This window comes from Schistocerca nitens, chromosome 7 (assembly GCF_023898315.1).
Source record: "Schistocerca nitens isolate TAMUIC-IGC-003100 chromosome 7, iqSchNite1.1, whole genome shotgun sequence".
Classification (NCBI taxonomy): Eukaryota; Metazoa; Arthropoda; class Insecta; order Orthoptera; family Acrididae; genus Schistocerca; species Schistocerca nitens.
Genome location: NC_064620.1, coordinates 68,572,104 through 68,596,683, shown reverse-complemented (window position 1 = coordinate 68,596,683; position 24,580 = coordinate 68,572,104). Strand labels below are relative to the sequence as shown.

The following is a 24,580-nucleotide window of genomic DNA, read 5'->3' as shown; positions in this document are numbered from 1 at the left end:
GCAGCTTATATTCATCTGACCTAAGTCGTAGTTTAAAACCTATCAAATATGGCTTCTCCCACTTCTCAGAACTCGATACGACCACAGAAGTAATTAATAATGAATTCTTAACAATAGGCAGTGAATCCACATCCAAGTTCCGCAAACTACCATGAAGTATATACCCAAGGATACTACCCTTTGCTCAAAATTTCCTCCTCTGGAGTTCAGGAAGAACGACTGCTTTAATTTTTATGCTGCAATTAACCTAATCTTTTCTTTCCGTTCGCTATTGGAGCGATACATTGGGGGCTTTAGTATATCCAGAGATTCATCACTAAACAGTCTGACTCTTGAAACTTTGTGAGGAGCCTTCGCGGGATCGTTGAAGTTTTTCTGTTCTACCCGCAGAGAACTACAGCCAATCAGGATACATCGTCGCTCTTTCTCGATCCGCATGTACAGAAATCGTGAACAGCAAGAATGTCTTTGGCTTGCGACAAAACTGACAATGAATGAAAGTTTTGTTGTGGTCTTTTGTTAAGCTTTAGTGTAGCAGTGTTTGGGGATGTTGTATTGATTGTTGAAAGTGTTCGTTGTCAAGTTAAAGTTTTGCATGTGTAAGCCTTCGTATCCCGAGAATGAAATACGTGTATTAATTAAGTTGGGTTCAAATTTTTCATCTGTGTTTATATTAACGCTAATATGAATTACCAGCACATTATTAACGTAAGTATTGTGGATCAAAGTTAAACATTTAAAATTTTCATGGAGAACAGAATCTTGTGATGCGAAAAATTCAGTTTGCAGGTTCAAATTAATGAGCCTTTTAGATTTTGTGGTTATTTATTTATTTTACATAGCGATCACATAATAATGTGTCTTTGCCACCGTAATACAATGAAAATAAATAGATCAAATATAGGGCGACTTCATATCCAATCATACAGGCCAAGAGTTAATGTTGCACATCGCTATTTCAAAGTTTACTGATAAAATTAAATGTTACAAGTTCTACATGATACTTCTCTAAAACTACAATATTTTGTTTTTCTGGTGGTTTTTTAAAACACTACAGATCTCTATAAATGAGATTTTTTGGAAAATGTCGTAGCGAAAGGGAAAATTGAAAAATTGTAGTAAGGAAACATAAAGTGATAAAGATCTGAAGTTACTTTCAATAAATAGTTTGTTCTCAGTTCAAAGGGACATGATTAATACATATGTGTGAGCTTTTTTATTCTATTACTATTATTATTATTTATTAAATAAACTATGCAGTTTGTAACTATTTGCGATTTTTAAAATTACATTTTGAAAATATGTGTACTCGTAGGATGTTTACTGTCTTTGAGAAATGATAAAGTGGAACGACTGCTAACTGTCAGCTATGACTTTAATGCATGAAATTCTTAAACTACCAATGTATTTGTACATATAGATAAAATAATATGAATTTTTTGGTTATTTAGAAATTATTTTCTCCAAAACTGCCATCCTAAATGTTCCAAAAATTTCATGGTATGTTGTTTGCTCATTGTACGTAGGGAATGTACAGTCAGAGTGGGCAGTACTTGTGTGTTCAAAATGTGAGAAATTTTTTAGGTAGGCCAAGCTCTACTCTCAAGGTTACAAAATCATGGATGCTTAAATATATTGTTCTCTGATTATAAGTGACTGTCATGCAAAACTGATGTTTATAAAACAAATTAATTACTTTACTACATTGTAAGTGAATGGGAAAAAATTCATTTTATAAAAACAATGAGACATAGAATATTTATACTAATTTTTCTTTTTATGATATTATTCACAAATTATTATTGTCTTCTATCATGATTTTACTTCTTCATCACTTTCCATGAATTAAAGTTGCCTACAGTGTAACAGTCAACGCTGCACTGTTGAAAAGAGTTTTTTTTCCCATCTGCTTCTCATTGAGCTTGTATAGCCGAACTGAATTTGCACATGGACAAGGATGATCAAATAAGAGCAGTATTTGGGAAAGGGGAACTGGACACTGATCTTTTGATGATTGCCATTGAAAATCATTACCTGGACGATGAGGTATCATAAAGGAGATGGCTAGATCTTGCAACTCATGAGAGACACTTATTATCTGCCCCACCCACCACTGATGTACACGGTGTTCAGTTATTCCTTTTACAAACTTCTAGGACTTGTAGAGGGGAGTGAATACATAATATTTTTTAATAGAAACCCATGTCTGGAAATGTACCTTTCCTACTACAGCTATATGAAAACAGGTTTGCTGGGTAGGTATGCAACAGGGTAGTTATGATGAGAGATGGTTGCATTGTATTGGCTGATGTCATTTGGTGCCCATCCTTCCTTTCTGACGTGGTTCGAGCCTCATTCTTGTGTGTGTGAGAGCAACATGGCTGAGTGCATGTTTGCAGGATAAACTGCCTTGATCCTCCTGAATGGCGAAGCTCATGGTAACAGAAGAACTGCTCATTGCCTGTATCAGAATTGTTCTCCACAATGTTCAGCTCCATTGCATAACCTTTGTTATGCTCCATGAAGATGCTGCACACCCAAATTGGAAGAAGCCCTAATGCATCATGTTGAAGAGAACCCGTCAGTGAGTATGAGAGCAATGCCTTTGGCTTTTAAGGAGTGGAACTGTAGGCTAAAACAGATGTACTGTGTCATGCCTAATCAGTTATTTGTAAAAGTATCGTGTTACCAACATGTTTTCAAATGCTTGGAAAAATGCATGGCAAACACCGGGGTGTCTTAATACATTTATTCACAACTGGTTTTGATCATTGATCATCTTACAGTGGAAAAATATTGTGACACCTTCACTTGTCATACATGCTATTTTTCTATGTGAAGATGATCATTGCTCGAAACTGGTCATGAATAAATATATTGTAAGACAGCACAGTGTTTACCATGCATTTCTTCAAGTATATCAATGCTATTGACAGTCTGTAGTTTTCAAATGGTTGTAGATGGAAACATTACGTTTCCGGACATGGGTTCCAATTCAAAATATTATCTACTCACTCCCCTCTACAAGCCCTAGGATTTTGTAATGGGAATTTCTGTGCACCCTGCATATTGAGAACAGAACTGAATGAAGTATGCTATCCTGAAGAACACCTATGTTTGTGTGTTCTTTATCTGACAATTGTTCCACAGATAATTTATCATCAAAAAAGTTTTGTGTATGTCTACCTTTGTATTGTAGTTTCCAGGTATGACTGAAACCATTTGTTTGCTGTTCCTCTTACACCAGTTGCATCTGGCTTGTTTCGCAGTAGGCTATTTAATGCTCAGCAGTGTTGTAAGCCTTCTTAAAGTCTAGGAATATACCAGTAAAAACAATCTTCTCAAGGGCTTCAATTACTACTTTTTGAACTCTTAATGTATTTCTCCCTCTTCAGAAACCAAACTGTACTTCGTTAAAAAAGGTTGTATGTATTGATACAATAAGTATCTTTCATGATTGATCCAATTATTTATGAGAATACTGATGGTAATGAAACTGGCCAATAGTTTTCTATACTTTTTGCATTACCTTTCTTCGGTAAGGGTGCAACTTGTGTGCATGTGTTACTCTAGAAAAATATCTGAACTAGTAGACTCATTTATTGTGCTTGTTAAGGGTGTTTGAATGCACACCTTCACAACTGAGATTGGAACCTCATCTATGCCTGTTGACTTTTTATTTTTATAGTTTCTGTGTTGTCTCCCCAAGTTCTGTTATGGGAAACACCAACATTGTGCTTGCAGTATAATTCTTTGCTGGTGTTACAATTGTTTTACAAAGATTTTGTTGCAACTTCTCTGCAGTACCAGAGAAATAGTAATTTACACAATTTGCTAACTCCCGATGATTTTCTGTTGTTCTACTCTCATCTTTGATTTTTATGTTACGATATACTTGTTTCTGCCTGTTCTACTTTTACATTTCATGACATCTCATACTACTTTGCTTTTATTTCCTGCATTATATATTACTTTGTCAGTGAACTTATACATTTATTTTTTGCAGTAAGCAGTATCTGCCTTTATGCACTTTTTGTACCTATGATAGTAATTTAGCAGCTGTGGATCAGTGTAGTTCTTCTGTAAAGAACAGGTATTCAAGTGTGTGGAGAAGTTTCTAACGATCATTGTTATCCATCTTCTTTCCTTAACTGCAGCTATGAAAGTTGACATCTTTTGGAAATATCGCCTGAAAAATTAATTTAAACAGCCTTCAGAATTAAGATAACGTAGCATATACATTGTTTCATGAATACTTGTAGCTAATCAGGTGGCCAATCTCAGTTGAATAAGAATAACAGTGGTTTAGAATAGAGTCAACATAGCCTTTCTGCATGTTTTCCATGGAGTTATCTTCATGATTGAACATTTTACATATATACATTTACAAATAAATACATACAGTTTCAACTAATTCACATTACAAGTCTACCTACATATATGGTCATGTGCATCATCATCTTTTTAGTTTCCACGTATTATTTTAGTAAGTTCATTAGAACACAGTCACATTGTAAGAGAATAAAGTCCAAATCTGAAAACAGGGCCATCAGTGAAGTATAACACTTAGCATTGAATGCATGTTTATTACAAACAACAAGGTAAAGCCGGAAGACAAGTAAACTCATGGATGGAGAGTGCTTCTATTTATATGAACATTGAAATTCCAAAATATACATACATGAGAACTTTTTAGCACCTACCGGGAATGATAAATACTAAACAACGAATGAATGCTGGTGATTGGCTTTCAGCTGGCAAATCTCACAAGGGAACCTCCCCATCGCACCCCCCTCAGATTTAGTTATAAGTTGGCACAGTGGATAGGCCTTGTGTAGTGGAATGTTAAGGCAGCCAGTCCACAGTGAAGTAGCCGAAAGGGCACGCGTCAACTCACGCCGTCTGGCGGTAAGTCTGGAACAGGATACGTGATGAATGTGATAAAGAAAAGAACGTAGCTACTAGAACACTTAACTTTTATATCGTCCTTTGGTATACAGCATTCTGGATGATACAAGTGAGACTCTTTCTTGAGGTACATGCAATGGTACAAATGGCGCCTTGCTAGGTCGTAGCCATTAACTTAGCTGAAGGCTATTCTAACTGTCTCTCGGCAAATGAGAGAAAGGCTTCGTCAGTGTAGTCGCTAGCAGTGTCGTCGTACAACTGGGGCGAGTGCTAGTCCATCTCTCTAGACCTGCTGTGTGGTGGCGCACGGTCTGCGATCCTGACAGTGGCGACACGCGGGTCCGACATGTACTAATGGACCGCGGCCAATTTAAGCTACCACCTAGCAAGTGTGGTGTCTGGCGGTGACACCACACCTTGAATAACTGAACACAGATCAATCGAGAAAACAGGAAGAAGTTGTGTGGAACTATGAAAAAATAAGCAAAATATACAAATGAGTAATCCATGTGTATGATAGGCAACATCAAGGCTAACATGAGCTCAGGAGCACCGTGGTCCCGTGGTTAGCGTAGCAGCTGCGGAACGAGAGGTCCTTGGTTTAAGCCTACCCTCGGGTGTAAAGTTTAACTTTTTATTTTCAGTTTATGTAACAAACGCTTATATTTTCATCAATTTTTGGTAGTGATTATCACATCCACAAGAAAACCTAAATCGGCCAAGGTAGAAGAATCTTTTTACCCATTCGCCAAGTGTACAAGTTAGGTGGGTAGACAACATATTCCTGTCATGTGACGCACATGCCGTCACCAGTGTCGTATAGAATATATCAGACGTGTTGTCCTGTGGAGGAATCGGTTGACCAATGACCTTGCGATCAAATGTTTTTGGTTCCCATTGGAGAGGCACGTCCTTTCGTCTACTAATCGCACGGTTTTGCGGTACGGTCGCAAAACACAGACACTAAACTTATTACAGTGAACAGAGACGTCAATGAACGAACGGACAGATCATAACTTGCGAAAATAAAGAAAGTAAACTTTTCACCCAAGGGAAGACTTGAACCAAGGACCTCTCATTCCGCAGCTACTCACGCTAACCACGAGACCACGGCGCTCCTGAGCTCACACTATCCTTTATGTTGCATATCTTGCGCATGGACTACTCAGTTTGTATATTTTGCTTATTTTTTCATAGTTCCACACAACTTCTTCCTGTTTTCTCGATTGATCAGTGTTCAGTTTTTCAAGGCCTATCCACTGTGCCAACTTATAACTAAATCTGAGGGGGGTGCGATGGGGAGGTTCCCTTGTCAGCATACCAGCCAGTGACACTAACTTCTACATCACACTGCATGCAGCAGAGTATGTGGCATTGATCCCTCTCCTGGAGGAAGAGGGAACTGCTATTTCAAAAGTTCTCGTTGAAGCCACCTGCAGAACTTTTCTATGACCCTCTGTGTGACGGCACTGGCAGATGTTCATGTTCTGGTCATGTTGTCTCATACTCTTCACTGTGATGGACATTGAAGTAACCTCTCCCATTGAAGCTTTGCAGTCATCAAGCTGATCTACAGCTTCTTTGAATGAGAAGAACCCATCATCGATCTGCGCCTCAGGACTATAGTAGGGGTACATACAGAGGGCATGGATGACATCCCTGTGTTTTTGTCATTTTGATGAAGTGTCATAATGCTCAGCTTTGTATATGACATCCTACAAGCGACAAAGGGTATGATAGAGCCCAAAGTCTTTCTGCACGGGGATATAAATCAATATCAATTATCTCAGGCAGTAATGATCTAGGACCTTGCCTTGGGCATTCGATGTCCATATGTGAGCCAGCTCTCTTGCTTCTTCAGTCTGGGTGATGAGGTTTATTACGCACTCATCCTGGGTATCAGCTGGTTGAAATGGGAATAGTGTATCCATTCTCATTTCAGCTTCAGGAACGTGGAGCAGAAAGAACGGTGTGAAGCCTGTGCTGGCTTGCTTCGGAGTGTTAATGTGAAAGCCACAATGGGCAGTATCGTATCCCAGTCTCTCTGTTTGACATCAGCATACATCAAGAGCTTATCTTCCAATGTCTCATTAAAACATTTTGTGAGACCCTTTGTCTTTGGGTGGTGGGCAGTTGTCATCCTGTGAGTGATGTCCCAGCATGAAATTACCTCTGGTACTGTCTTGATTGGAAAACTTCCACAATCGGAGATCATCACACAGGGTGCTCCATGCTTCAGAATGATGTCTTCTACAAAGAACCTTGCAATTTCTGGAGGTTCGACAGTCAGCACAGCTTTGGTGACAGTGTAGTGGTTGAGGTGGTGCAGACAATTATACATTGATTCCCATTAACTTCGAGAACTTAACAAAGAGGTTGATTCCAGTTGGGTGGAATGGCATTGTTGCAGGCAGTATTGCTATCAGAGGCCCAGAAGATGACTGCAGCACCTGCTTCCATCACCAGCATTTTTTCATGTAGTGGCTAATGGATTGGCAAAGACCTGACCAGTGATAAATGTGTTGTTTGCATCTTCACGAATCCTCTGTGACTAAATGTTGGCACATCATGGAAATACTTCAGGATAATTGGCTGTAGATGAGTTGGGATGATGAATAACCATTTCTGCCCCATTGGATCATTGTTCCTCATATACAATATTCTGTTTATTTATTGGAATTTTCTTTTAGTTGGTTCTTCATTCTTCAAGGCTTCTATAGTTTTCCCTCTATTCAGCAGCAATGTCATTTAACACAGCAATGAAGATATTGTCCATGCCGTTGTTTCCACCACAGGATTCCTTGAAAGGCAGCCAGTGTTGTTGTGTTTATGTTCATTATTTTTTATATCACTGTAACATATTCTTAAAGTCTCAGTGCTCATCTTGTCAGTGGATGCAACAGATCCTTCTTGCTATATTTGAGACAGTGTAACCCTGACAGCTCACAGCACTGTTGCCAGATTTCAACTGTGAAGTGCTAATTGCTACAAGTGAAACAGTGGCTGTCTACATAGCTGTTACAATGCTGAGATGTTCCATAGAGCCATTTACAAAATCTCATCATATTATTGGTTGAAGCTGTCCTGCAATGCTACCGCCCCTAGCCCTTCTTCAACTGTGATGGATCAAATTACACCGACTCTGCTGTAGTCAGCCAGCATAGAGAATGGTGGTCCATCACAACCATGAATGGTTTACTGTCTTTTCTAGCTTGGGAAACATCATAATGGTGATCCTGCAACTGTGCGGATGTTTTGAAGAAAATGTCCACACCAATGGCACGTTTTCTTTATTTAAAACCACAACTGGTTTTGGCTCTCAGAGTCATTATCTAAAGGTATATGTGTGGCATCCTGAGAGGTCATGGGTTTGCCAAATATATATGGCCAGAACTTTTTAATGGCACTCTTTCTTGATTGTAGAGTTATCCATCTCTGACTTTGAGTGCATTCTGGAAGCAGAATCACCTTTCCAGCACCTTCCTGTACTACAATTGCACCTATCCCCCAACTGATAAGTTGGTGTGAAGTTCTGTCTCAGCATTCTTGTCATACAGTGGTAGGACTGGAAAAGATGGAAGCAGCTCTTGAAGGACAAGAAAGACCTTTCTTGCATCTTGTTCCAGAAAAATTTGGACCTTCATGCAGTATTTCTTGCAAGGGACATGCCTTGTTACAGAAATCTTTTGTGAATTTTTTAGTACAAACACGTACTGAGTAAACTTCTCACATCATGAATGTTCTGACTAGTCAGGAAATCTGTGACTGTTCTTACTTGCTCTGGATTGGGACAGGCACTATCAGCATTAACTAGTTGCCGCCACACCCCTCCATCCCAGCCCCCAAGATTTTTATTTCATGGGCAATGAAGAGACATTCTTTCAGATTCAGTCAGAGGCCTGCAGTCTGAACACACTTAGTCACGTGACACAGATGTTCTGTAAATGTCATCGAAAAAATGGCAGTTTCATCCAGATAGCAGACATGTCCATTCGAGGTGTTGAAGCAAGTTGTTCATTGTATGCTCGAATGTGGCTGGAGTGTTACAGAGTCCAAAATGGCATAACTTTGAACTCATAGAGGGTATCACGAGCTACGAAGGGGTCTATTCTTGGACAGCTTATTTGTCAGTAACCTGTCTGCATGTCAATAGTTGAGAAATTCTTAGGTCCTGTCAAGTAGGCTAGGTTGGCATCATTGTACTGCAGTCCGTTGACATCATTTTTGTGATTTTTCTCAGTCATCGTCAGTCGACAGAAAAACGCCACATGCCATCCTTCGTCTTCACAAGCATCACAGGATAAGACCAAGGACCCTCAGAAGGTTCTGTGGTGTCATCGTGCGCCTTCTTCCTGGATTATCTGTCTTTCAGCTGGTGACATCCTTTGATAGTGCTGACTAATTTTTGGATAATGCCTTGTTGTTATGATGTCCTACCATGAGCCGCATGGTTATCTTTTCTCAACTCTGGATTTGAATGCATCTGGAAATTGCTGCAAAATGCCCATCAGGTCCTGGCATTGCTCCTCAGACATACTGAATCTTTTTGGCATAAGTGCTTCCCACCTGCATTGTCTGTAGTGGTCATGGAGCACAATTCTTCGTCAGTGGCATTAAGATGCACTTCATGGACTGGTTTGGTTGTCCCTATGCTCATACCTGTAGGATGAGTTATGGCTGCTTTTTACAGTCAGTCATCTAAAGGTCTCCTTGACCACCTACAGTGCTTATGATTGTTACTTTCATGTAGATCTCGTTTATGAGTCTGAGTGATTTTTTGCAATCGACAAAAGCTTCACAGTTTAACTAATAATTTAGATTGATGACTGGAAAACGTCCTGTTGGTGTCAGTGGGATAACATCTTCAATGGCAAACAACCACACAGAGCAATCTTTGTTGTGTGCGGTTGCTGGTATAGCATTGCCAATCTGGAGCTCCGATCTTCACAATCTGAATGCTTGTGGTGTCTGCAAGAAGTCCTATCAAAGAATAACATTATGAGTACATTCTGCTAAAATGACAAGTTTTTAGGTCTGTGTTCTGTCATTGATAATCTTGCAAATACATGTTTCTTTTATCTGAACGTATTTCCGAGCTGCAGCTTTAAGCACCATCACTTTCGTATCACAGAACATAATCTTATTTAGTTGGTGAGAACAAGCACTAGATGTTACAGAGAGAGAAGCCTATGCATTGACCAAAGCCCAGATATGTTGGCCATCAATGTCCTTGATGAGATTTCCCAATATCTCGGGGATTTTCATCTGGGACAATCTCCTCACTTTCATAGATGGTTACATCACTTAGATTCCTGAATTCAGCAGCTAGGTGAGTGGTTGCACGATGACAAGGAATGTGTTGGACAGCGACCTTCTCGAAGGTATGGCGAATGGCTTTGCCCGCAGCTTGACAGTAATGGTCTGCAGTTGAGTGGGATGAATAGAACTGTTGTTATGATTGACATCTGGTGGCGAATTAGTCATCAAACACTCATTTTCGGAGTGTTATACTGGCAGGGGCTTGGTTGCAGCTACGTTGATTGAATGCTTGGTTGTTGTCTGACAGCTGCAGCATAAGTCCCAGTCGGCTGAGTCCATTCTTTTAGGCACATTCAACTGGCAGCAGAGATGGATGCTAAATATTGATACATCTCATCTTCAACATTCTGTATTACTTCCTAACAAATGAGGTCAATGTTTCATTCTTTTTGTTTCATTTTCTTTCATGTACTGGCACCACCACTTGATTAATTCCGTGGCTGTTGAGACATCCTTTGCCAGAAGATCTGGGGACATGCCTTCTGCGTCTCCTTTCATCAAGTGTGAAGTTTCTCAGCTTCTGTCATGTTCAGGTTCACAGTGTGGCATAGGGATGAAACATACTGTTTTTAGGACTTCGTTGTTTCCCAGTGATGTTGAGCACTGTTCTTCAGTTGTTCTTCAACTAAGCAGACTTGCCACTGATTATCACCCTTTTCTTCGGTTTAGTCTGGAGTTTATTCCAGCTATTGAGCTTCTCTTTGTTGTTCTTGAACCACTACTGGGCTGTGTGGTCCTAGTAAATGTACACATTTGCCAAACACTTCATGTCATCCCACCTGTTGCATTTGGTTGGTGCCTGATGTACAGCTGGCTTACTGCTGTTTTGGGATCCATGTGTCTCCTGAATATACAGACTGTGGGAGTGATGTACTGTTGATATTCTGGTACCTGTGTGTATACTTGGTGGCTTTTATGTTGCGTAGTTGGAGCCACTGTGATGTACTGGGTGATTGTGATTAAACTTTCTCTATTTAACCAGTTATAACATGAAACCAATTACCATACGAGTACCAAACTTGGTAGCATTAATGTCAAGGACATGGGGGAAGACAAATAATGCAGACTCAGTTCAATTAAAACATTTTTAGTTTGCTGCTATGGTACATCATACCATTTCATACCGGTACCATTACTGCTACAAAAGGGGATCAATATGGCGTCCATCAGTGGTCAGAAGAGTCTGAAAGCACGGGATTGCATTCTGCGCAACAGAATGAAGCATGTCTGTAGGTATGCTGGCTACCTCTGTTGATGTGCCACGCCTCAGATCAGCTCATGTGTGCATGTTCCCCTGGTAAACCCTGTCCTTCAGGTAGCCCCACAACCAGAAATCACAGGGAGTGAGATCAGGTGATCGTTCCAGCCAAGGTTTTGGAAATGATCAGCTGATAATTCTAAAACTGTTGAGTTCAATGTGTTTCTCTCTTGTAGGGCGGATATGACATGCTGGCGAAGCATATCGAATTACAGAGTGCGTTCCATAAGTAATGCGACCAATTTTTTTTCTGTTAGCTTCAAATCGCTCTTTATCTCAGTTGGCTGTGGGCTGCCGGAGAGTCAGAACGTGCGTTTCTGTCAACCCCAACGGCACAATGGATCATTCTGTAGAGCAACGGTACGCTATCAACTTTTGTGTTTAACTTGGGAAGTCTGCCACTGAAACGTTTCCATTACTTCAGCATGCCTTTGGGACTGATTGCTTGTCCAAATCACAAGTTTCCTGATGGCACAAGTCATTCATGGAGGGATGAGAGGAGATCACCGCCGAACCTCGCAGTGGACGGCCATCAACCGCACGAGTCAATGAAAATGTGACGCGTGTGGGCAATTGTTTGAATCTGACAGACAGCAGAGCCTTCAATTGATAGCACAAACTCTAAACATGTCAAAAACAACCGTTTTCCGCATTGTGACCGAAGATTTGAACAGGAGAAAGGTGTGTGCCAAACTCGTCCCAAAAGTGTTGACCAACGAACACAAGCACATGTGAGTGATTCAGTAGCGAGAAATGTTGGAAATGTGTGAAAATGATCCTCATTTTTTAAACTCTGTTATCACTGGTGATGAGTCGTGGATTTTTGAGTACGACCCTGAGACAAAAAGGCAGATTTCAGAGTGGCACACTCCATCGTCGCCCCTTCCCAAGAAGGCACACATGAGCAAGTCCAGGATCAAAACCATGCTCATTGTCTTCTTTGACGTCGGAGGCATTGTCCACCACAAATTCGTATCTACCGGGACTACAGTGATTTCAGCTTTCTACTTGGAAGTGCTCAAAAGACTGAAAAGGAGGGGGTCGCGCTGCCGAGACGACATCAAGGACACATGGATGTTCACCACGACAGTGCTCCGAATCACAGCGCCTTCATTGTCGATGACTTCCTGGCCAGGACCAAGAACCCATTGGTTCCCCAGCCTCCCTACAATCCTGACCTGGCTCCTGCTGACTTCTTTTTGTTTCCTTGGTTAAAAGGAGTCATGAAAGGAAAACATTGGGACACGATTGAAAGCATCCAGGTGCATGTTACATCAGCGCTAAAGGACATTCCGGAAAAGGCATTCCAGGATCCCTTCCAGGCATGGAAACACTGCCTCAAGAAGTGTATCGACGCAAGAGGGTGCTATTTTGAAAATTTTCGATTATTTGTATGAATATATTCAATAAATGATTTTTTATGAATTTGGTCGCATTACTTATGGAACGCACCTTGTAATGCTGGCCAGTCACACTACACGTCTTTGGTCCTCGCACCAACCTGTTCAAAAAAGAATGGGCCAATGATGAACATAGGTTAGGTTAGGTTAGGTGCGTTGCCATGAACACACCATACAGTGACACATTCACCATACAGGGGAACTTCATATGCAGTGACTGGAGGTGAAGATCCTCACACTCTGCAATTCTGTGTGTTCACCTCACCCATCAGAGAAAAATGAGCTTCGTCTGTCCTTGGATGGTCTACAGCAAGCCCTTGTCAACTTCAGTCCCTGTGACAAAGTGGAGAGCGAAGTCAACATGTCTTTGTGCGTCCTATGGTGCAAGCTGTTGTACAGTACGGATCTTTTATGGATACCATTTGAGAATGGGTTCGAAGCACCTTCCATGCAGTGGACCACGAGATTTTCAACTGTTGGGACCCAGCACGCGCGCGAATTCCGCGCAGCATTGTCTGCCATAGCAACAGCTATTTCATCAACCACTTGTGGTGCAACTGGTAGTCAGCCCCTTCCCAGAGCGACGTCCAGTTCTTCAGTTCACTCGAACTTCTTCATCGTGCTCCGCACAGCAAGTGGAGAAAGAAGACCCTTCCATAATCCTTTCAGGCATTGATATTCTCGAAGTGCAGCTGCAGCATTACTGTTGTTTGGATAATAATGTTTCACCAATAATGCTCTGATCCTTTTCTCCAAGCTCATGTTGACACGTCAACAAGAGCACTGCGACTGATCAGGTGTGAGAGATTATGAATCACAATGACTGATCACGGCACCTGTTGGCCGTTGTTGGAACTGGACGGTGGTGCTGTGTTGCATGGAAATTGTGCACCCGATACTCTGGACATGAATGCTACCAAGTTTGTTACTCGTACGGTAACTAGTTTCCGTGTTATAAAAGTGTTAAACAGGGAAAGTTTAATTATAACTACCCGGTAGATGTGTGAAGTACCTGGCATCTCCACCTAACAGCGTCATGGTGTAACCAGAATCTATTTCAAATCCAAAAGCAGGATTGTCATTCAAGTACAACACTTAGCACTGTAAGTATGTTTCTTACAAAAACCAATGCACAGCCAGAACAGAACAGTACTGAAATCCTGGATGGAGAGTGCTGCTTTGTATACGAACAACAAATATTCCAGAACACACAAACATTACAAACAGAAGAACTTTAGAGAGCTTCCCAGAAATGATAAATACTAAGTAACAAATAATTTATGGTGGTCAGGTTTGATCTGGTGACTCCCAGCACACGAGCCAGCGACATTAACTGCTATGGCATAGTGCATGTAGCACAGCATGTAGCAATATTTTCATTTTATTTGGAGAAGTAATCTGGGCTAGAGTGGAATAATGCTGCCCTCCCCCTTCTTGAATTTTGGTTATGTTAACAGACTTAAAAAAGTGGAGAACTTCTATGGCAGATCACACTTCTTTGCTAGTAAGTAGGGCCCATTGCTCACTTTTTATGTTATTCTAATTACTTTCAAAGAGTTGTTTAACAGTTTACTGTCCTTTATTTTCAATCAAAGTTTCTATTACCTGCTTAAATTTATCTATGGGTGGTTTCATCTGTTTGTGGCAGTTTATTATATAGCTTCAAGCTTAGATATTTATTTTTTCCAAAGAAAACATTGTCTGTTATCGGTTGTAAAATTTTGTTTTTGTTTACTACTGTTGGAAACTTCAACTGTGAAGTAATTATCAAGTACATGTAGACTGTCTCTGTGCAGTATGCCACAGGAGTTGTGGCATGTAAATTAACCTGTCAGTTCACATGAGGAACACACATCAAAACTGCCATGATCTGTATCGAGTATGAAAATAGAGATTGTAAAACGTGGGAGCACCATGTACATACAGCTATGTGAGCCTTTACTTGGTTATTTTTGGGAGTGGAACAGAAGGTGAGACCTTTGGAAAGGAGTGATGCTTCTGTGGGGTAAAGGTGGCTTTCTTCCAAGCACTAGACACAGTTTAAGTGGGATCTATGATGTAGTATGGTTAAAATGAGAGCGAAGCCAGATAAAAATTTTGAATAGAGATGGCAGGTATTCCATGACTGTATTTCCTGTCTGCCCAGGTTCTGGATTCTGTATGGTGGTGGGAGGGAGTTTTTTGAGGTTGGGGTAAATATAGTAGGTGTGCGAGACAGGATTTGTCAGTTATGAGGGGACGTGGAGGGGGTTTGGAGGTTGTTCGAGAGATGGTGGATAGTGGTAGTCCAAGGTGGGAGTAGGAAGTGAAGACGGTGGAGAGTTTTCTTGAGATGGCATTGTGCATGTTGCATGTTTTGGTAGCATGTAGGATTTTGGAGCAGTCACCAGTGAAGGCTGAAGGCTGTCAATGGGCAATCTTCAAATATATGTTTTATGGTTTACCCATTTATCTAGCAGCTCCACAATCACACTTGGGAGAAGCTACTGTTTCCCATCTGTACAACAAGTGAACACATCTACACAGTTTTTTGTATTCTACTTATGGTAGACCAGAGTTTGCAAGGCTTGTTGAATCAGGCTAGTGTGGATGTGGTGCAGGGGTTTTCAGTCAGATCTGTAGACGAAATTTTACTTTCATCATTCAACATTTTTCTCATTTGTTTCCTTACGCTGATTTTTCCTTTGTTTGACTGCTAGGTTTTTACTTATAAACTGTTGAATCTGTGAGAAGCTCTTTATGTTTATGCAGCAGCTTTTTAACACAGCTGTTAAACCACAGTGGGTCTTTCCCAACCTTTGAAGATCTTGCTTGGAGTGTACTTGCTGTCTAAGGCATACCAAAAAATGCTTTTGAATTTTTTGTGTGTATATGGATCTTATGGGTGCAGAACACTTGAGGTTATTAGAACTCTTGAATTTTTTTCATTTGTGCTCCACATCTTTGTCCGTGGCACTGTGTATTTGTTGTTGACTACTCAGATTCTCTGCAATTTGTATCCTGTCATTTTTGCAAAGCAAAGATATCTAGGACATCTGAGACATTTCCTTCTCAAGTTGGTTCTGTAATTATATACTCAAAAGTAATTTTTGGACATGCCATTCAGGATTATGTCACACACATCCTTGCCTTGGGCACCAGTTTTGATAGCATGACTCTCCCAATCAAGTTGAAGCCACCCCCTGATCAGGAAAGTTATTAACAATAATCTGAAACTTTTCTCTGAAGTGCTCCTCAGCCAGGCATCTACAAAGGCATCCAATTACCATTTTTGACAGAGATTTGAAGCTTAACTTCACACAGATTTATCCACATTCGGAATTCATGATAACCATGCTAGATATTATCGTATTCTGTACTGCAATAAATATGCTGCCAGCATTGGTGGCTAACCTATCCGTATGATAAATATCCCAATCTGAACTTGGGATTTTGTTGCTGTTTACTTTCAATTTCAACCAACTCCCTGTTCCTAACACTATCTGTGCATTACAACATTTGAGAATAATTCTGGGACCTTTCTGTGGATGCTCCTGCAGTTTACTAATATCATATTTGTAGTGGACTGACAAGGCAGCCAGTCCACAATGACGGGTAACCGAAAGGCACGCGTACACACACGCCAACTGGCGTTAAGTCTGAAACAGGATACGTGATGAAAGCTATAAAGAAAAGAACGGAGCTTCTCGTATACTTAACTTTAATTCATTGTGGTACATTTCTCTTGATAATACAAGTGAGACTCTCTCCAGATATGGTTAATGCCCTTGCTAGGTCGTAGCCATGGACTTAGCTGAAGGCTAGTCTAACTGTCTCTCGGCAATTGAGAGAAAGGCTTCGTACGTGTAGTCGCTAGCAATGTCGTCCATACAAATGGGGGAAGTGCTAGTCCGTCTCTCCAGACCTGCCGTGTGGTGGCGCTCGGTCTGCGATCACTGCCAGTGGCGACACGCGGGTCCGACATGTACTAATGGACCGCGGCCGATTTAAGCTACCACCTAGCAAATGTGGTGTCTGGCGGTGACACCACATTCCTCCCCCGCAAATCGGTGAAAGGTCGTGTGATAAGGCTTCCGCCTGCCGTGGGGAGGACCCCATGTTGACGTAGGCGATGAGGTGGGCAGCCTAACAACAGGCGAGGCTGTGCCACCCGCACCCGGCCATTCGGTCCGAGGGGAGCTAGGAAACGCCTGGAAACCTAGTCCAGGGTGCATGTCAACATGCGGTGTATGCGCCCATAATGAGACAGGAGGGGCCGAAGGGTCGACCTCCATTGCGTCGGGGGATCCGACGCGCGATTACGCCATGTGGTCCGGAGCGGGCAAGAGTTCCATGGTGGAGGACAGCTGGTCACGGGAAGCGATCGGCGGCGCGTGACCCAGGGAGGCGCTTGGCGGCTGCAGCGAAGCGTCCACTGCGGCCGGCGCCGGCGGGAGAACAGGCGGTGGCGGCGGCGGCGCGTTGCCATGGGGCAAAATGGAAGGCAGCGTCGGGAACACCTGGGGATGAGGCGAGCCAGTAGATGGGTCCCCAGGGCGCTGACCGGACGGCACCGTCGCTGAAAGCAGACGGGGAGCGGCAGAACCCAGGCGACGACAGAGGCGCAGCTGATTGAGATGCCGACGCACCTCACCAGAGGCCCCCAAAACCAAATACATCGCGCGGCCGAGGCAGCGAAGAATGTGCCCTGCGAGCCAACGCCGTGAACCTCGATAGTTGCGATAGAAGACGTCGTCGCCAGGAGCAAAAGCAGGAGTCTGCTGCTGCACAGGAACCTGATGCGGCGGATGCAGCAAAGACATCAAGGTTCGATGAGGACGACCGTGGAGCAACTCAGCTGGCGAGTGACCATCGCGGGGCTGAGAGCGATACGAGGACAAAAAGAGCAACAATGCGTCCTCCCGAGAATGCGACTCTTTCAACTTCAACATCTGTGACTTGAAAGTCCGGACAGCGGCACCGTTTGACTGAGGCGAAAACGGCGCGGACGTCACATGTTGAATACCAGTGGCCTTGCAGAATGACTGAAATTCGGCGGACATGAATTGTGGGCCATTGTCGGAAACAATAGTCTGCGGAAGACCTTCAATGCAAAAAATAGCAGATAACGCTTGTATGGTGGCAGATGACGTCGTGGAAGACATCTGGACAACAAAAGGAAAATTACTGAAAGAATCGACCACAACCAACCATCGAGCATTCCAAAATGGACTGGCAAAATCGATGTGCAAGCGTTGCCAAGGGGAAGTGGCTTTCGGCCATGCAAAGAATTTCCGCGGCGGCGCGGATTGTTGTTCGGCACACGTCAGGCAAGAAGAGCACATATCCATAATCGCAGCATCGATTCCGAACCAAGTACAGTGCCGACGAGCAAGTTGTTTCGTGCGCACTATACCCCAATGTCCGTGGTGAAGAAGCCGTAAGACAGAGGACTGTAACGAACGTGGGACCACGACTCTGGACTGGTCATTATCAGAACGCAACAGCAAAACACCACGTCCTACAAAAAGTCTCTCCTCGTGAGCAAAAAATCGGCGAACCAGCGGATCCGCGATCCGTGACTTTGACAAGGGCCATTGCGTAGCAACAAAACGCAAAACAGTAGCAAGGACAGGGTCAGCAGCTGTGGCTGTAGCCACACGACGAAAATCAATCGGAAACGATTCGACCACATCATCGGTTTCCGAATCAATGAACATGCAAGCAAGTTCGGAAGAATCGAATGCTTTATCCTCAGCAACAGGCAAACGGGACAACGCATCAGCGTTTCCGTGCTGAGCAGTGGACCGATACAAGATATCGTAGCGGTACTGCGAGAGGAAAATTGACCAGCGAATGAATTTCTGCGCTGTACGTGGAGGAACAGGCTTGTTCGGATGAAAAAACGATGTCAAAGGTTTGTGGTCCGTGGTGATGGTAAAATGACGACCATACAAGAAATCATGGAACTTAGTAACACCAAAAACGAGAGCCAAAGCTTCTTTCTCTATCTGTGAATAATTTCTTTGCGCAGGTGAGAGCAATTTGGACGCAAAGGCGATAGGGCGATCATGCGATCCATCTTTGTGCGCAAGCACAGCACCGATCCCGAATTCCGACGCATCTACCATCAACAAAAGGGGTTTCTGGGGATCGAATGGCGTAAGGCAAGTATTTGAAAGTAATGCCGATTTCAACTGGCGAAAGGCGCGTTCGCAATCCGTCGTCCAGACGAACGGAACACCTTTACGGCGTAAGCGATGAAGCGGAGCTGAAATGGAAGAGGCATTGCGCAGAAAGCGGTGATAATAATTTATTTTACCCAGCACACTCTGCAGCTGCTTCAAAGTCTGCGGCGAAGGCAATTCTTGTATGGCACGGAGGTGCTCTGGACTTGGATGTATGCCTTGGGCATCGATGACATGTCCCAAATAGGGTAAGTCATGAGCAAAAAACACACATTTGTCCTTCCGCAAGCGAAGACCATTTTGTCGCAATACCTGAAATAATGTTCGTAGATTTTCTAAATGTTCGGCTGCTGTCCTTCCGGAGATCACAATATCGTCCAGATAGTTCGCAGCAGTAGGGACCGACACACAAACAGTTTGTAAATATTGCTGAAACAATGCAGGGGCGGATGCACACCCGAACGGCAGTCTTTTGAAGTGATACAACCCAAGATGCGTGTTAACCACCAAGACGCGCTGGGATTCTTCGTCCACAGGTATTTGCAAGTACGCATCTGCTAGGTCCAACTTCGAAAAGTATTTACCCGGGCACAGTTTATCAAAAAGATCTTCCGGGCGGGGTAAAGGATAAGTGGCTATCACCACTTGTGGATTCACTGTAGCTTTGAAGTCCACACAAAGTCTCAGTTTTCCGGAAGGTTTTGGCAAAATTACTAAGGGTGATGCCCAGAGAGAAGCTTGCACACGTTCAATGACACCTTGTGATTCTAAGTCGTTTAATGTTCTTGCGACCTCATCACGCAATGCGTGGGGAACATTGCGCGCTCTGAAAAATTTCGGTTGCGCGTTGACTTTCAGTTCCAAATGTGCTTCATAGTTCTTAGCGCAACCAAGGCCCGGTGCAAAAATGTCTGCAAATTCGTCACACAGACGAGAAACACTGTCTGAAGGCACAGTCTCGTTCACTGATAGGACCTGATTTACTATAGACAAGTTAAACAACTGAAATAAATCTAAACCAAACAAGTTCACTGCAGAAGAAGGACGTAAAAAGACACAAGTTTTGTTTGTCCCTTGTATGTGGCAAGAAGAGTGCACTGTCCTAATACAGGGATAGCTTGTCCGGAATAACTATTTAACTTAACATTTGCGGCATGCAACGGAGGTTTGCCCAGTTGTTTGTACGTGTCGTGATTGATCAATGAAACTGCAGCTCCGGTATCGAGCTGGAATGGTATCACTTTGCCTTCAAAGTCCAAGTCTACAAAAAGTTTACCGTCCTTCTGATGACAAGAGCGACTTTCACGTGCAATTTGAACCGATACAGGTACGGAAGCACTCGGGACTTTACGGGATTTCCGGCGACGTCGACGCACACTTTTTGTGGGACGAACACAGTCACTGTTTGAGATAGTGGCACTGGACGGGGTGGAATTAACTACATGAATGTCCATGGGCGAAGGTTCACGAGCCTGATTGTCACTGGTTCTATTCCGGCGCGAAGCAAAGGGCCTGGAATGGTTGTGATTGTCTGATCTGAGCTTTTTCTGGCAAACACTTTGAACATGTCCTTTCTTATGACAGTAAAAGCAGATAGCTTGGCGTGACGGGCAGTTGTCACGCGAATGTCTAGTTGCACACCGCGGGCATGATTTCACTGCATTTGCCTGCTTGCGCGGCACACGTGGTTGAGAGCTAGGCCGCAGCTGCGCGGACGTGCGCGAGGGCTGTTTAGCGGTCCGTGCAGCGCGCCCGGCGGGCCGGTTAATGTGACACACGGCTGGCGAAGTTTCAAATGATTCCTGAGCAAAGTCAAGTGTGTCTTGCCTATCTAATATGTCTATCACTTGTTGAAGGGAGGGATTGACTAGTTTCAAAATCTGTTCCCGTATGCGAACATCAGAAACGTTCTGTGCTATTGCATCATGTACCATTGTATCTGAATAAGGGAGTCCACATTCACATTCAAAAGCACAATCCCTTGTAAGGCCTTGCAATGTTGCAACCCACTCCCTATTAGTCTGACCGGCCGTACGTTTTGTACAAAAGAACGTATACCTTTTTGCAACGACATTTACTGTTTCTTTGAAATAGGCATCGAAAGCAGACAAAATTTCTTCGTATGACAGAGTTGCTACGTCGCGCCGGGGAAACAATTTCACTATCACACGGTAGGTGGACACACCTACACACGAAAGCAAAAACGGCTGCCGCTCATTACCTTGAATTCTGTAGGCGGCGAGATGAAATCCAAATTGTCGTGACCATTCCGTCCAAGACTCCTCGTCCGCTTTATACGGACGAAACGGTGGTGCAACTGCGTGTTGTGGCTGCAGTAGCGATGAAGCGGCGGCGGCCACATCGGTTTGCAGCGCACGTTGACCCTGGACGAGCTGTCCAAGCGCATCCAATAACGCCTGCGTCTGCTGATTCTGCAAGCGATAAAATTCGGACAGTACATCTGGAGAATGTGGCGAAGCCATGACACAAGCAAATTAGGGCAAAGTAGAAAGAACACGTTTACACTCATCGCCAATGTAGTGGACTGACAAGGCAGCCAGTCCACAGTGACGGGTAACCGAAAGGCACGCATACACACACGCCGACTGGCGTTAAGTCTGAAACAGGATACGTGATGAAAGCTATAAAGAGAAGAACGGAGCTTCTCGTATACTTAACTTTAATTCATTGTGGTACATTTCTCTTGATAATACAAGTGAGACTCTCTCCAGATATGGTTAATGCCCTTGCTAGGTCGTAGCCATGGACTTAGCTGAAGGCTAGTCTAACTGTCTCTCGGCAATTGAGAGAAAGGCTTCGTACGTGTAGTCGCTAGCAATGTCGTCCATACAAATGGGGCGAGTGCTAGTCTGTCTCTCCAGACCTGCCGTGTGGTGGCGCTCGGTCTGCGATCACTGCCAGTGGCGACACGCGGGTCCGACATGTACTAATGGACTGCGGCCGATTTAAGCTACCACCTAGCAAATGTGGTGTCTGGCGGTGACACCACAATATTAAACTTTTCTACATCTTTGAGGATGGGTATTCTCTGAGAATATTGTAGCTCATGTATCTTTGATTTTGGCCAGCAAAACTGCTGGGATTTCCTAAGACTTAAGAAAACCTCCATGTGCGTGCTACGCATACTCCACTACCGCATTAGCCACTTCCTGCTTGTAGTGTATGCCTGACCTATTAAGGGGAACCTTACAGTTCTCCACCTGATAGCAGAGGTTGAGAAATTTGTATGTGATAGCATTGCAGAATTGTCTGAGCTCTGGTTTAGACCTTGAACTCTGCTCCAAACCAGAGGACCATAATCGACCCTGGTTACTACAAATAGTGAGCTTAGGCTGCACCCCATTTGATTTGCTAGTTGCCTTCACCAAATCAGCCATCTACCAAATGGAACTGAAGATGACCTCAGAACCCAAGCAGCAGGTGTCATTCGTACCTACATGTGCCATTATTTGTAGCCAGTTGCACACAGTGTGCTAAATAGGTGCTGGCAGGTCTTCCTCAATGTCTCAGATGAGACCCCCTTGCAAACTTGCTGAATGGACACTGGTATTGTTTTCAGTCCTGCCTGCTATTTTCCTGGGGGTCTCTATTACCCACCTAATTTTGGAGTTTCCAATGACTAGCATACTTGCCCTCTGCACTTATAAGACTGTGCAGGAAAATCGGCCACTGGCCCTTCAGAAAAAGTGACCACTGGCCCAACAGGAGAGTCATCCCTTTCTGGTTAGGATGAATTATCAAGATTGGGTAGCACCTCGTACATATTGCTGAGGCATAAGGAACCAGCCGTGTGGCCCATTCACTTTTTTGCCTTCCGCATGAACCCACCACTGTTAGCCACTCATTTTCAAGTGAAGACGGACTGGTCAGATTTTGGGTATATGTGGATGCAGTAGCAACCATGTTACCAGGAATTCCAAAAGCACCAGAGGTGCCATTAAGATTTATTTTGGAGCCATTAAGATTAATATGCCAAGCTTTTCTGCAGGTATTTCATCAGGTTCAGGTGTTCGGTAGTGGGTACAGTAATGAGTTTACATCTATGGAATTCAATAGCCAATCATTCAAAACACCATCTACAGGTAGGTTGCTGAGAGCTATAGTTAAATATTGCAGATGCAGATGTTTGTTGATGCAGGCACTCTCATCTATAGGCATGACAGCTGAGTATGTTCCTTATATTGGTCATTGCACTTAGTCAATAGATGCTTGCAACTGGAGGCCTAATTGTCATTTCTCTTTTACTTTATAGCAGTGTGATGACAATGGTGTAGAAGACAGCCTGTGGGATTATCTACCAGTTGAGCCTGTTGTGAAGGTGGAGGCATTGGTAAGTGTTAAAATTCATGAATATTCAATTTGATCGACACAATTTTTTTTTTTTTTTTTTTTTTTTTTTGGGTGGGGGGTTATGGTTGGAGACAAAAAAAATAGAGAGGGAGCAAGAGCAAACTTATAGCTTGAGGCATCTTGATGGAATGCGGTGAATAATATTCATGCATTTGCAGAGAATATCAGAAAGGAATGAAAGGGGGATGCTTGACCACAGATTTACTTTATCTTATTGTTCTTTTAATCAGATAATTTATAATTTTTCGAAGTTCTGATTACGATTGAAATAACAACTGCTACTCGTTCTAGTAATCGACATTTATTGCAGCATTTACCTTGCCTCTTTGTCTATTGTTCACTACTTTGAATGTCACAACTTAAATTTTTGCCATCATCATTATCAAAAGATTGCTTTGTAAGAAATTACTTCTTCAGAAGGGACGGTTAATGAATGACTCTACTCGTGCTTACAAGATAGCAAATATAAATGAAAATGGTCAAAACTTCCATGATTGGGATGTATTATATGGAATCGAATGCAAATGTGCTTCTAATATTGTGTTTTAATTATATATGCCCACTTTTTCGTATGCTATTGGTATTTATAATTACTTTTCTTGCATGTCCTGAAAGAATTCTCGGTGACACATTCATATAAATAGCCTTTATATAGTTTTAGTTACAGTATATTAACTTATTCGTTGACTGTTCTTCTAAAGAGGAATCATTAAAACCGAAACAAACTAACAGCTTTTCTATACCGGTTTAGACATATACTTTCTTGAGTATATTATTTGTTGGAGATTCTCGATGTTGTCTACTCAGAGGGCCCCTCTTTAAACAGTCCGTGTCGAGTTGGAAGCTTTGTGCCATACTTATTGTGACATAAAGGTGCCTGCTGGTGAACTCAACTGCTACAATCTTCCAAAGGAGTACCCCAAACAAATAATAATACAGTGCAAAACAAATATGTGCACTGCTACATAATATCATATGTATAAAAATACACAATATAGACGGAGGCAGGTACATATTATTAAAAAAAAGAAATGTAACTTTTAACATAAAATTAATTACCACATTTACTCATTTATCGACAACTAGGGTACAAATACCTTCGCACCTCCAACTCTTTAGGGAAAAATACTGAATTTAAATTCTGTACCATCTCATAT

The 24,580-nt window shown here is 42.7% G+C and overlaps 1 protein-coding gene across 1 annotated transcript in view; it reads left to right on the top strand.

The window, feature by feature from the left end:
• Window positions 1–322: 322 nt before the first annotated feature.
• LOC126194838 (uncharacterized) overlaps window positions 323–24,580 on the top strand; it is a 74,509-nt gene continuing 50,251 nt past the window's right edge. Inside the window, exons 1-2 of the mRNA XM_049933173.1 lie at window positions 323–708; window positions 23,326–23,403. Coding sequence (XP_049789130.1) covers window positions 685–708; window positions 23,326–23,403 — 102 coding nt within the window. The 5' untranslated portion in view covers window positions 323–684. The remainder of the gene's footprint in view (window positions 709–23,325; window positions 23,404–24,580) is intronic.